The following is a 13,751-nucleotide window of genomic DNA, read 5'->3' on the forward strand; positions in this document are numbered from 1 at the left end:
AGAAAATATGTTCCTTTTATTGGGTAGCTCATGTCCTGCCAGGCCTATGTGTACTGCATGGAGGGGGTATTCACCTTGATGTTACATTTCCTTGCAAGTCTGGAAAAGTCATTAAGATAAGAAAATGTCTTTTGTACAAAAGAAGTGTTTTGGAAGCTTTCTTCAGCCCATGGATGCATTTTTAAAATATATTGCACTTTAAATGTGTCGGCTTCTCCTGTGAAAAAGACAGAGAAGGCCACAGAATACAGTATCTATACTATTATCTGTGTGTCTGCTTATTAAAGAAGCCTGGTTCTTATAATGAAGACAACTTTACCAATACCCTGGTTTAAAAAAAGAGTGACATTTTACTCGGCTTTAAATGTTAAAAAGGGAACATGCTGATCACAAAAAATATCCAAAAAAACAATTCCCTTTTCACGTCCATACCTGCCTGATCACAGCTTTAAGGACATTTTCTGTACAAACAGTTGAGAAGCCCATTAAGACAGGCCTTTAGACAACACTGAACCCGGGATCTCTTGTGAACTCTGTTCTCCACTCCAGCCCAGTGTAGACACAGGAGACAGCAAGGGCAAGGCTACACATTGGTGACCTCGATCCCTGAGTAGCTGCGCACAGGACTACCTTCTGTCCTTGGCTGGGGATCCTTCCGGGCTTCTCTTGGGAGGGAGCCACAGCTGCTGTGGAGCCCCATTTCTCTCCCACTGTAGGTCTTTGGGTTAAAGCCCAGGGGAGGCTGAAACAATAATGAGGGAGAGCGAAGAATCAGAGCTACAGAAGAAAGGCAAGACCACAGGAAGAAGTGACTGCAACTCTGAAAATCCTGGAAAAATATAATGTAGTGGCAGTTAATAACATCTAAAAAACATGCATGGTAAAGACCATAACAGTAGTGACATTCAGTCCAAAGAGACAATGTTGAAACTGTGACCTATCTGAAAGTTTACCAGTCTGACATTTGTGCCATTTTATCAAGTTTTATTTGGCTTACTAAGCTCTACTGTTTTATAGCTGTATACCACCTATTAAATGGGTTCCCTAAACATACTCTATAGTCATTAAAAATCCTAGGGCATTTTAGGGATCTAACCCCAGAATCCTGGCCTCCTAATAATCCCAATCTATTAATTGGCTTCATCACTCTGTTCTCCTCCCCACTGGGAGCTGGTGTCTGGTGAGTGTACAGGTGCATTACATAGTGGTTCCACAGCACCAGACAGGTTGGCAGTAGACAGATACCAGTCCAGGGACAGATACCAGAGGATGTGCTAGTACCCACCTTCCCCATGCACCGGTTAAGGGAATGGTCATCCTCTGGTGGTCTGCTCACGGGGCAAGTCAGGCGTCCCATTGTGCTCTGTCGCAAAATAGTGTATGTTCCTACTCTCTCGTAGTCCTGCTGCAGACCCAACCTGAGGAAATATGAGTACTGAGCCTTAGTCACTACTTTCATCCCTACTTTCTTCACAACACCAGCCAATCAGTCTTACCCACGCACTGCCATCTGGACACCTCTCTGCACAACACACAGTCAGTCTTACCCACTGCACTGCCAGCCTCACCCCTCTCTGCACAACACACTGCTGGTCTTATTGCATAGTTATTAAAGGTTATTAAACAGGTTGTGAAGTGTTGAGGTTGCTGGTTACACCAGTTTTTTTTTCATATGCCCTGAAACGCAAGAAAGCAGAGATTGGTGCCAGTGGATACCCATTTATCCACTGTTTATTTAAAGTGACAAAGTAAATACAAAGTGAAGGGTATGTTTTTTTACTACTTCATGTAGTCTGAATAAACAAATACAAACCGTTACTGCCACCTACTGTGATAGAGTAAAAACAGCAAGGACTACATTTTTGGCATATTCTATCTAAACATAGTGATCACAATTGTACACAATGTTCTAAATAAGGTGTAATTAGTGCATTATACTATTTTAACATAACATCCACCGATTTTAATTCTACATGTTTGACTATATAAACCAAAGCTTTGTTTTCCTTTTTATTGCTTTCCAACATTGTCTGGAAGATATAAACAATGTGTCAACATACACACCCAAGTGTTTTTCAAAAACAGCCTCTTCTGTCTCCCATTTTCCCATTTTGTTTCCCATTTTGTATTGTTTGGAGTGTATATATTTATTACATGCAAAACCCTGGATCTGTCAACATTAAACATCATCTGCGAGGTGTTTACCTAGTCTTGAATTTGTTCTAAATCTGTTTGAATTTAATTTGCTGTTTCTTCAGTGTTTGCTGATCTTAATTTGGTATTACTCTGCAAAATTGACTAACTATATCATTGATATAAATTAAGTAAATTAAGTCCAAGTATAGATTCCTGCAGTACTCTACTAATTATATCACCCCAATTTGAATATTCACCCCTTACATGCGATGTGTTTTTTTGCTAATTCTCAATCCATATGCACTCATTTCCCTGACAGCCAACTGCTTGTAATTCAAGCATTCATCTTTTATGGGGAATGTTATCTAAGACCTTCTGAAAATTTAGATAAACTTGTAGTCAGGCAAGGAATATCATTACAGTAAGAATTAAGTGTGAATAAAATTTTCTAAAAATGCTTCTTTTTCCTATCAGGTTAGTGTTTTGTGCAAAGCACTAGGAATACAGCTGAAAGGGACTGCTCTGTTAAGCGGCTTGTTGTGAGTTTCTATTAGAGACCAGGACAGCCTACCATTGACTAATCCATTCTGGGGCACTTTCCATGGTTTAAGCATGCAACAAGAAATCTTTCAGTCTGGAACACACCAAAAGACACCATCTTGACTGGGAAACTGAATTAGAGTTCACAGTTGATCACCCAAAAGATTACTAACTTAAGAGGAACTAATGATGTGACAACTAATCACCAAGCATGATTTCCAGATTTTAAAGTGACTGTACAGCTCACTTTCTTTCTCACTCTACAGCTCCGATCACTCAATCAAACCATGGCTGAAGAATGGACCACATGTTCAAGCCAGAAAACTTTAAGACACCAGGCTGCGAGTGAGTGATTCTGCATTTTTGTGATTTAAACCATCAAGGTATTGCAGGCTGATATTTCTTACACTACCATCTTCTAACGTACTTCTGGAGGGAATATTGCCTAGTATTTAAAAGTTGCAAAATGATCCTAATGGGCAAATAAATTTACATTCAGGTACAACTATCCAGTTTTCTAAGAGAAATATTAAAGGTCAGAAGCAGACAAAAACAAATGTTTTGGCTTCAGTTTCTGATGATGGATGATTACATGAAAGTTATAACATTAATGACCAATTAAGTGAACTGAGGAGAGATCTTAAAGAATTTAGAAATGAAAGAGATACTTTCCGTGCTTCATAGAGAAATGAGAGATCTTAAGTCAAAATGTCAAGAGACTGATAAAACGGTAGCAGAGGTTGAAAATAGATATATTGTGATGAAAAATTGTTATTAGCGATAGTTCAATACCTAATGAAAGAAATAAGTATGATTTACAAAACTGATGATCATGAAAATAAATTGCGACAAAACTATATCCAAATTTATATTGTGAAAAGAGGGCATTGGGGAAGAAGAAATGATCAAGTTTGTGGAAAGTTTGGTGGAGGAGCTCCTGAGGACAGTGAAGGCCTGAGGATAATTCATGCCCACTGCTCACTTATTAAAAAGTCTATAGACGATGTGAGGATGTACTCGATCATTGTGTATGTTCCTACCTGGGATGAGGATCTTAAAAACTGCATGGAAGAAAAAGGAGATGTATTTTAAAGGGCATGGGTAGAATTTACTTCAAGATTTTACAGCAATAGTTCAACAAGAACAAAATCTCTTCAAGGCTATTAGAAAAATGCTTCAAGCTAAAAAATTGAAGACATAAGTTTTATATCCTGCTTAATTGAAAGTCTTTGAAGGAGAAACAACAGTGATTTCTGATGATCCATGGGCAGCAAAAGAGGCGCTCAGGATCAAAGTACCAAGATCATATTATGATAACTTGGAGAAAAAAACTGAATAGATTTTTAGAGTGTCCAGTGAATGAAGAGAGAGCAATTGTACAAGTCTGTGGTGATGAATGTAGACAGAGAGTAGGAGAAGATGGGAATAATCCAGAGACAGTGCTGTGAAGGCCAATTGTTTATAAAAATACATCTCGGTATTATCTGTGTTTTGAATAATATTTATCTTGCTGACTTGTGCAATGATCCTGATGACGACAGTTTTAATGAGTAATGATATGTTTTGTACACCCTGGGATAAACCATGTTTTCACCACCCATCCACTGTCTCCACGCAGAACTTTAAACTCTCTCATTAAAACCGTCCTGGCCAGCATTGGATGAGTAAAACTTTAATATTGTAGCGCCACGCAGGGCGCTTTAGCCATGAGCACACAAGGTGGGCTGAGAACAACACCTGGGGGTGGGACTACAGGACTGTATATAGTTGGGTGGAGGCTGGGAGACAGCCTCTTCCTGTTCCTGTCTGTGTTAGTGTAGGTGCAGCTCTGTAACCCCTGTCCCTGTGTGTGTACCTTTCCCTGGTTTGAGTTAATAAATGTGTTGTTCAACCCCATTCCCTGAGTCCCATGCCTGCTCCATTCCGTACCAAAACCTGCGGTCATTACATTGGTGTCATAGTGGAGCGGTCAAAGGCTCGGAGCAGCGCGGTGAAAGGCCCAGCGCGCAGGGAGAGAGCCCTAGCTGAGACGGAGAGCCTGCCTAGACAGAGGGTCCTGGCCTGGATGGAGAGCCTGCCCAGATGGAGGTCCCTGGCCCGGATAGAGAGGCTAGCAGGAGGAGCCCGCGGAGCAGCCTGCCTTGTGAGTGCAGTCTGGAGAGATGGTTTGGGGTCGGCGGGACGCTAGACTCTTCAGGCAGGGGCAATGTAGCACCACGCAGGGCGCTTTAGCCATGCGCATGCAAGGCGGGCTGAGAACAGCTCCTGGGACTACGGGACTGTTAACAATAAACTAAATCGCTTGTTGATCTCACTTGTCTAAATTCAGTATTTTAAGGTCCTCACTGATTCCTTCCTGTTCCCTATAGGCGGGCCTGACTACGGGACTGTATATAGTGGGGCGGAGGCTGGGAGACAGGCTCTTCCCTTTGTGTGTGTGTGTTAGTGAAGGTGCAGCGCTGTAACCCCTGTCCCTGTGTGTGTACCTTTCCCCGGTTCGAGTTAATAAATGTGTTGTTCAAGCCCATTCCCTGAGTCCATGCCTGCTCCATTCTGTACCAAAACCCGCAGTCATTACAATATCAACATTATAATATCAGGTGCTAAACTATTTTTATTAAGACATTTGATAAAGTGTAATTAATGAGCAAAATGTTTACTGGTCTTTGAGAATATAAATGTGATTAATTATATAATAGTTATTTCAGTTACAAAGTAGACCACAACAAATGCTATAGTCAATGTTACAACTATTGTGGCTATTGAAGTGTCCTGAGTAATCTAGATACAGATGCAGCCATTCAAAATGCGCGGTACAAACCCGTGGTACGGTAACCTACCCACAAGCCACTGCAGGGCACCGGAGGGCACCGCGGTAAGTGATTGGCTGGCCAAAATGACCGACAGGGGCACTCGTGGTGCATTGGTTGGTAGTGAAAAGATTTAATCATTTAATGTCTTTACTGTGCACATTTTAATCCGCTTAGTTTTAAATATTTATATGGAATTTTACCATTAAAGGGAAATTTTAGTAGCTGAGCATAAAAAGAAGAGGAGCATAACGCATTTGAAGGTCATAAACGATATTAATTTAGGAACATAAACATTACTGTATGTACTGTACGTAAACTGTACTGTGTATGGCTGGTCTTGGTAGTTTAAAGAAAAAATACACACCAGTCTTCCATTTCTCCCTAAATATTTTAAGCATGAAAGTTTTATGAAACGGTACCCAAATATGCGATTGCTGTATAGAATGAATTTTAATTTTAAAAAATTATTTAATACGAAAATTAAGCTGTTTACATCTTCCGCCTGAGAACAGTCACCCGTTGCTACCCAAAGCAGAAACACAGCCACTAACTAGCAAAGAGAGGACATTAGCTAGCCAATATGATAAAGAAATAAATGATTATTTTGTTTATTTCTTTTGCAAATTTATTTGAACATTGCTCTGTCCAGCAAATTAATAATAAACTTTATTCTATATAGCGTTTTAAATGAATAAGTAGTTAGATTGCTCATAAACCTAATCACTTATTCTACATAAACACAGCGTAATTGCTCTCTGAAAATGCTTTTTATTTAGGCTCAGATTTCAACTATAGATCGTATTATTAATAACCATAATAACAACCAACCAACAAAAACAACCATATAAACATAATACCAACCAAAAACATAGATAACAACCACATTACAAAATCAAATATATCAAACCATTATACTCTCGCAAATTCCTCCAATTATCATAATCCCGCCCCTTATGCAAAACCAAACCCTCCTCCCATCCCAGTTTATCCTCTTTATCATAAACAAAATCCACCTCAATTTTCAACATAAAGCATTACACAAAATCAATACCTCAACACTCCATACTCAACAACGATAATTCACAAACAGCCAGAACATGTAACTCCACATTCACAAACAGACCTCATTTCCATAGCCCCGCCCCTTATGCAAAACCAACATCCCTCCCCTGTTCTCTCTCTCCCCTGGCGTTTGTAATCGTTTTTATTTTCAAATAAATTTTAGCAAAGTCATGTATTTTAAAAATCTTAAGATTTCTATATTTATGTCTTTATTTAGTGTTTTTTTTTATTAGTGACAAAGGCTAAACTTTCTTGGAAAAATGTATTTTATGTAAACCATGTTTGCTATTAATTCATTCAGGGCTAAAATATGTTCATTGTCTTCCAATGAAAGAAGGGTTCCTTTTGCAGTAGTCGGGTTGACATTAGAAGCTTGCCACGCCCGGACTCTTACACCAACGCATTAGCATGTTAAAGCGATTTCATTGAGGAGCGTAGCTTTCTTAACTAGTAAGTACTGTACTTACTGGGTTTTTGAGGGGGGGAGGTGTCTTTCGCTGGAAATCTCGCCCCCTTCTACTTTGAAAATACCTGTGAAACCGGTTTAATTCGTCACTCCCGCAGAGAGGGGGGATGTACTTGCAGTGTATCGGTATACAGTAGATGGGAAAGCCAGAGCCAACCTCTATGCCGCCCACGTGTTATGCTCTTCTTTAATGTCTAAGCCGGAACACATCATTATATCTCATTTTGCATTTCTTTAAAAATAATCGTTTGCCCAGCCTAACAGTATTGTTGTTATTGTTTTTAACCTGTAAAGCGCTTTGAGGAGCCACCTTTAAAGGCGCCATATACAATAAAGTTCATTATTACTACTATTGTTAATTTGCTGGACAGAGAGGTGAACATTATTACACAGAAGACAAAGATAGCGATTTACGTTGCATTGTGCATTGTGCTGCTGTAATACAGTTTTAAATAATTAAATGTCTAAACAGTATCAGCTTTATTTATGGGTTTTAAATAAAGGCGATTTAAACGCGATTTAAATCAATATAAATGTATATATTGTAACGAATAGGTGACTATTCATTGTTATTAAAATGACTTAAATTCGATCATGTTGTGATATTTAGAAATATACATTTGTTTGGTGCGAGTGAAGTTTTATTTAATCTCTGAGCCATACTGATTCTTATGGAAGCCAGTTTCCGCCAGAGAGTAAAAAAAAACACACTATGGTATTCTCTCCGATGCAGTGCAGTTAAAAACATATCTATGATGCTGTTCCTAAATGAATATCGTTTATGACCATCAGACGCTTTATGCTCCTTTTCTTTTTTCCAGTGGATTGAACAGGGAGAGGCATTTCATGATGTACTTTTCACTGATGAAACAACAGTGGCTCTGGAACAGTTTTCAACCATGTCGTTTTATAAAAAGGGGAGATGTTGCAGTACATGAATATAATTATATCATTATTAATTTCTTTAGATACTCGATTCCATATTATATTCCCTTTTAATCAAATTCTAAAAGTATGCTTGTTGACTCCGGTATCACGTTAGTTAAAGACTTCGATGCTTAAAATGTTTAGGGAGAAATGGAATACTGGTGTGTATGTTTTCTTTAAAGTACCGAGACCAGCTATATACTTGTAACGCTTATGGCCGACAGGTACTGTGTAAGAGCCGGCTTACCAGAGCAGGTGACGTAACATCCTTTTTCACCTGTGCTTGCCATTCACTGGAATCCTTTTTTTAACTGGGTCTTGTTGTTTTTAATGATTTTATAAAGCACTTTTTTACCTCAGGTATTTCCTACCTTGATTTGTTGAACCATTTTGGGATTACTTTTTTAGCTGGTGATTTGCAACACTTGGTATAAATTTGATCTGTGCTTCAGCCGGAATCTCTTTAAACTATTGCCATCCATTCTATACTTATTCCATATCTATCCTATGCCTTCTTCTTCTGAGCTCTGTCCCATTCCTTCTAAGTCTGCATTCTTAAAAGTATTAACTTTTGGATTAAATCTGCACAGTTTCAAAAAATAATTTGAAGCACACCATATTACGATTACAATTCCCTAATGATTCTCTCATCCATGTTTGCCTCACTCTACCTAAACCCTGATTGTTTAGGTGCTTTAAGAAACTGTAATAAACTGAAAAATAATTCAGTTATTAACTATGTCTACCATTTCACTTTATGTTGTTAACATGCCAGTAGTTTTTTTTTCTCTGTTGCTGGGAAAATAAACATTTGAAAAATGCTATTTCAACCACAAAAATTATGTATGGGGGAACATTATCAGTATTACACACATTTTTAATGGGGTCTTTTCTGCCTGATGCAATACACAAAAATGACAAAAATAAATGACATAACAGGAATGACAAGTGGGAATGCAAGTCAATTCTGTTTTGTTAAAATGTTTACCAAGAGCAAATGCACTGTAACACTGTCAAGAAGTCCTTGCATTTTAAAGACACTTGTGATCCACCCCCCCCCCCCAAACCTCCATTCCCTTCTGGTTCTATCCCTCCCTTCCCTTTGTCTTCCATTTCAAATGTAGAATGTGGACAAGATACAGATAAGCCTTCCCCAGTGCAGACCTCACCTTGTGGAATTGATGAGGGCCTTCATCTCCTCACACAGGTGCCTGCGGATGATGTGCTTGTTGCTGGGAATCCCCAGCACAGCTGCCATGGCATCAGTGTTGAAGGCAGGCTCCAGGACCAACACAGCCCCATGGACACCACTGTTCTGAAGATTGTCAGCATACTCCTGCAAAGGTGGAGGATCATGAGATGGAGGATGGAGGATGAGAGTCTGTAGTCTCTGTGACATGCCGCTTCGCTTGCTAGAAGCCAGCGAATATGACATGAATATCTTCTTCAGCAGTTTTTTGAGCAATCCCTAGAAATCTGCTTTTTCACTGTAAGAAAATGTGTTAATGTTACTTTTGACCTAGCACAAGTCAAAGTTCCAACCTCAAACAAATGATGGTGAGAATCTGGTACAACTGGTTATTTTGATGCAGAAGATTCCTTGGGATGCTTCAAGAAATAGATTTACTGTACACTATAAAATAATCAGATAAGTAAGTTTGCAGCTACCAAATTAGTTGCTGAAAGGCTTTTCCTAAACTTTGTAGTGCTACAAATGGGGGGTTACAAAAATGATGAAAAGCAGGAATCGACTGAGCGGTTTAGTCAATAAGAAAATAATTATTCATAATCCCCAACTTGTAAGTGTTTTTTCTAGAATATACCTGAGCAGTTGTTATTCGTGAATTCTTTTTTCTGTCCTTGCATTTTGTGTTTTGTAGCACAGCTTTGGTGAGAGGAGTAATAATCCAGACACACATGGTAAAACAAATATTTATTACAATAACAAGACACAAACTACATACCACAAAACATACAACACACAAGTTACTCACTGTACAGTATTTACAAACAAGGCATTTCAGAGGCCTAACATTCTGATCACCCAAAAACCTCAGACTGCTACTAAGCACTTAGCATCTTAATGGCTACAGAGGCCACATAAGAGATGAGCTGCCTTCTAACTAAATACAATCCAACCTGCAGCAAAATCTCTCTCTCTGCACCCCTGATGCCACAAAATAAATGGGAGCCTATATCCCTATCCATAAAACTGCATCCTAAGCAGGAAAGGTGTTTCTAACTGAGGATTGTTTACCCCGGAAATCCAAGTTCCCTAAAAACACAGAATAGCAAGCTTTCTCTTTAGTAAGGTTTAGATACTTAGTTCTAGTCAGGTTTTATTTGGATGATCATGAAGTAGGGGGCCTGGCACAAGCTTCAAATTCCAACTCCTCCGGACTCTTGTCTCTCCTCTCCTTCTTCCCAGCTTCCTGTTTCTTCCTCCTCTTCCTTTCTCTGTCCTCTTAATGTGATCTTATATTGTGTGTGTCTGTATTGCTCATTAACCCTTATCTACTGTATGTAATCTAAGGTAAACTTTACAATTGTTTCTGCTCAAGGGACCCCCCAGGCCTCAGCAAACATCCTCTCTTATTTGAAGTTAGAAATGCTTGCTCTTCTAAGTGTCACAAACCTTATCTAAAATCTAAGAGACACTTCTCACTCACCTAAAGCTGTAACAGTAGTAATGATAAATTGTTCTCTTTTGACCCCAGCTTGACTAAATGGTGGCTTCCCACTTTGTCTGCCTCTGTTCTATGAAATCTTTTCAGGTGAAAACCAGGAATCATTGAGCATTACTGGTGTGATTGATATAGTAGTACCTTCTATCAGATTTTTAAAGGTTGTACATTTTGTTGCCTTAAAGCCTATAGTCATGCCACTTTGAATTAGCAATTAGTATTTGTTATGTACACTACACATTCAAAGCAAAAATGCAAAAAAAGTAAATAGATTATTAACATGATAGAATAATGGAAAACTCAAGGTATTCAAACCCTTTGTTATAGTAAACTTAAATTAATATAAGAGCACGAAATTACCTTAAAGAATCACACAATTAGTTGAGTGGTCTCTGTCAGTGTGCAATAATTGTCATTCATATGATTTTGTTCACAATACATCTGAATTTCAAACAAGGTTTCATCTATGAACACCAAGGAGCTTTCAAAACCACTTATGAAAACGTCTTTTACATATTGTAAGTAAAGGCACAAAAGGCACAAATCAGGAAAAAGGTGTAAAAAGTAATGAAAGCACTGACTACTAATACTCGGACATTGCCTAGAACTCCTAATGTTCCTCCTAATGGATCAGCTAGGCAAGGAGGCACCTGGTTATGGATTCAACTGTGAGGCCTCCGGTGACTTTGAAAGAGCTACAGAGTTTAGTGGATGAGATGTGGAAAAAACTTGCATGTGTCAGCAATATCCCAGTCACTCTACTGAATTAACCAAACGTTTTTACTAAAAGTTCATATTATATCTTGTTAACTATGTATTATTTTACTTATATTTAACTAAATCCGTCCCAGGATATCTGGTCTAAAGATAACATAGCCACATGATGTCTTTACGCACAGCTGACATAGTTCTCAGGGAAATGATCGAGTGACCTCTCCTGGAATAAATGGTCTATTCAGTAGAAGGGGCTGCTTGTCACACAAGCCAGCAGTAAAGAATGTATATGTGATGGTCATCTTTTTAGAATGACCATATATAGCCACAATGCAAATGTGGGAGTGTACCTTGTATCGTTTGTTTCACTGTATAAAAGAGCACTGTAAGCATTGTCATTTAAGTCTTGTGCCACACAACACGACTTCCATATGCATATGAATAAAGACGACTTCCAACACACAAACGCTCAGCTGATGCCATTTTTTCTGGCACAACATTTTTAAGCTACACACATTAAAATGAACAAAAATACATCAATTTTTCACCACCTTACAGCATTCCATTCTATTAGAGAACTAATGTTACTTAGCAATATATATTTATAAATATGTTAAACAAATAACAAATAACAAATAACAGTGAATTTCAAATAATTTAATCAAGCTATTGAGTTAGAAAGGTAACACCGATTATATTCACATAACAGGTAAATATTGACACTGCCCTGTCTTGACTTACACCCAAATTATTGGACCAGGCAGCAATACTAACATTTCCTGTCTATATCAGGCCTTGCTTTTAATACCTAATTAAGTGCCTGTTTCAGTGATAAACTCCCACAAATTCAACCAAAAAAAGAAAATATAGTCAATCTACTGTAATTGTAAATTGTAAGTGTCTTAATGCTATTAAAGATTAGTGAGACTAATAATGGTTAAATGAGATGTTGCATAGTTCACAAAGTGTGTACAAAAGCTTTGAGTCCAATAATATAATTATATAATTTGGAGAGATGGTCAATAGTGCCCCTGTTCCTCACTGTATTTGTCTTGTTTAGTAGGCAAACAGTAGAAAAAACCCACTGGACAAGAGCACTCCATACCTTCAGATCAATGTCTTTCATCCACTTCAGCACTCTCAGGTTGGTCCACACAATGGGGTCTGTGTTCAGGTGTTCACACTGGGCCCGGCGAGCCTGTAGGACCTAAACAGAGCACAACAGCCATCCTTCAGATGCCTGTACTGCTGGAAGATTGCTCATATACCCTCTTGTGTGCCTCCTTTTCCCCCAAGGCACAAAGCATTTAGTGACCAGAAAAGGTCACTAAATGAATGGGATATTTCAATATCAGAAACATGAAAGCACAAGAACTGATATCTCAGGTAAATTGCAGAATGCAGTGTTAACAAGATTTGATACCTCATTATTGCCTTGAAACTAAACAGAGAGAAAAAGACAGGATGCTAGAAAATGGACTACAGTATGCTGAGCACTGCAAATAAGAGGGTGATCTTTATACAAGGAGCTGTGGATGAGAGGAACAAACTATGGAAGACCCTGTGTGGCTTCAAGGCAATTCTAGTAGGCTGTTAGGTCATTAAGCTGCTGACACCTGATAAGTGGATGAATGACCTTGCCTAGTCCATCCCTGCTGAGTTAGGCATACTAGAGAACAGTCTTGTGTGAAAAGGCCCAGGCGCTCACCTCTTTGTCAAAGCTGAGGGTATGCAAGAGCTCAATGGCCAGCAGCAGGCTAACCTGGTGGAACTTCTTGGTGACACTGAGGTATTTCTCCAGGTCGCGTCGAGTCAGTGAATTCAGCATGCGGCCATCTACAAGGTTGGCATGGAAGGCCTGGGAGTACTGGGGCAGCCCCACATCACTGAGCCAGGCCTTGGCCACCCAGTGATGGTCCATGTCTGATGCCTTTGAGAGCCTGAAGGACAACAACAGTGGAACTTGTTGCATGCCTAAACTTAAATCTAATCCTACTTGTAACTGTCACGTAGTGGAAAAAATTGAAGTCTGTGTCATAGAGTGCAAAGGGTGTTTGGGTACCAGGTGTCTAGGCTGTATGGATGTTGCATTGATGGACCAATAACACCCTAATCTTGGTGCATAATGTTTCAAAAGAGCTTTTGTTAAGAAGGCTTCAAAAGCCCCCGTCCGGGAGAACACACACTTTTTGTAAAAAGGCAAGTTTATGCGAGATTACAGCATTGCAGCCAGGAGAAGACTCAGACAATCATTAGGGGCAGAGAGGGGCTTAGGAAGGCTCTGGTATGATTTTCCTTCCCCCTTGTATGACAAGTGGACTCAGAGAAATTAAGGTGGGGGGGGGGACCGTATTGTTCGGGACAGCCAGCACCAGAGAAGATGCTAACCTTTGCAAGCTAACCTTTGAA

At 39.2% G+C, this 13,751-nt stretch overlaps 1 protein-coding gene across 1 annotated transcript in view; it reads right to left on the reverse strand.

Moving 5' to 3' along the window:
* Positions 1-583: 583 nt before the first annotated feature.
* kazna (kazrin, periplakin interacting protein a) overlaps positions 584-13,751 on the reverse strand; it is a 607,183-nt gene continuing 594,015 nt past the window's right edge. Inside the window, exons 14-18 of the mRNA XM_088937941.1 lie at positions 13,051-13,282; positions 12,448-12,549; positions 9,114-9,280; positions 1,286-1,418; positions 584-742 (exon numbers count right to left, since the gene is read on the reverse strand). Of these exons, the coding sequence (XP_088794067.1) occupies positions 584-742; positions 1,286-1,418; positions 9,114-9,280; positions 12,448-12,549; positions 13,051-13,282 (793 nt within the window). The remainder of the gene's footprint in view (positions 743-1,285; positions 1,419-9,113; positions 9,281-12,447; positions 12,550-13,050; positions 13,283-13,751) is intronic.

Source organism: Atractosteus spatula, chromosome 20 (assembly GCF_055471065.1).
Source record: "Atractosteus spatula isolate fAtrSpa1 chromosome 20, fAtrSpa1.hap1, whole genome shotgun sequence".
Lineage (NCBI taxonomy): Eukaryota > Metazoa > Chordata > Actinopteri > Semionotiformes > Lepisosteidae > Atractosteus > Atractosteus spatula.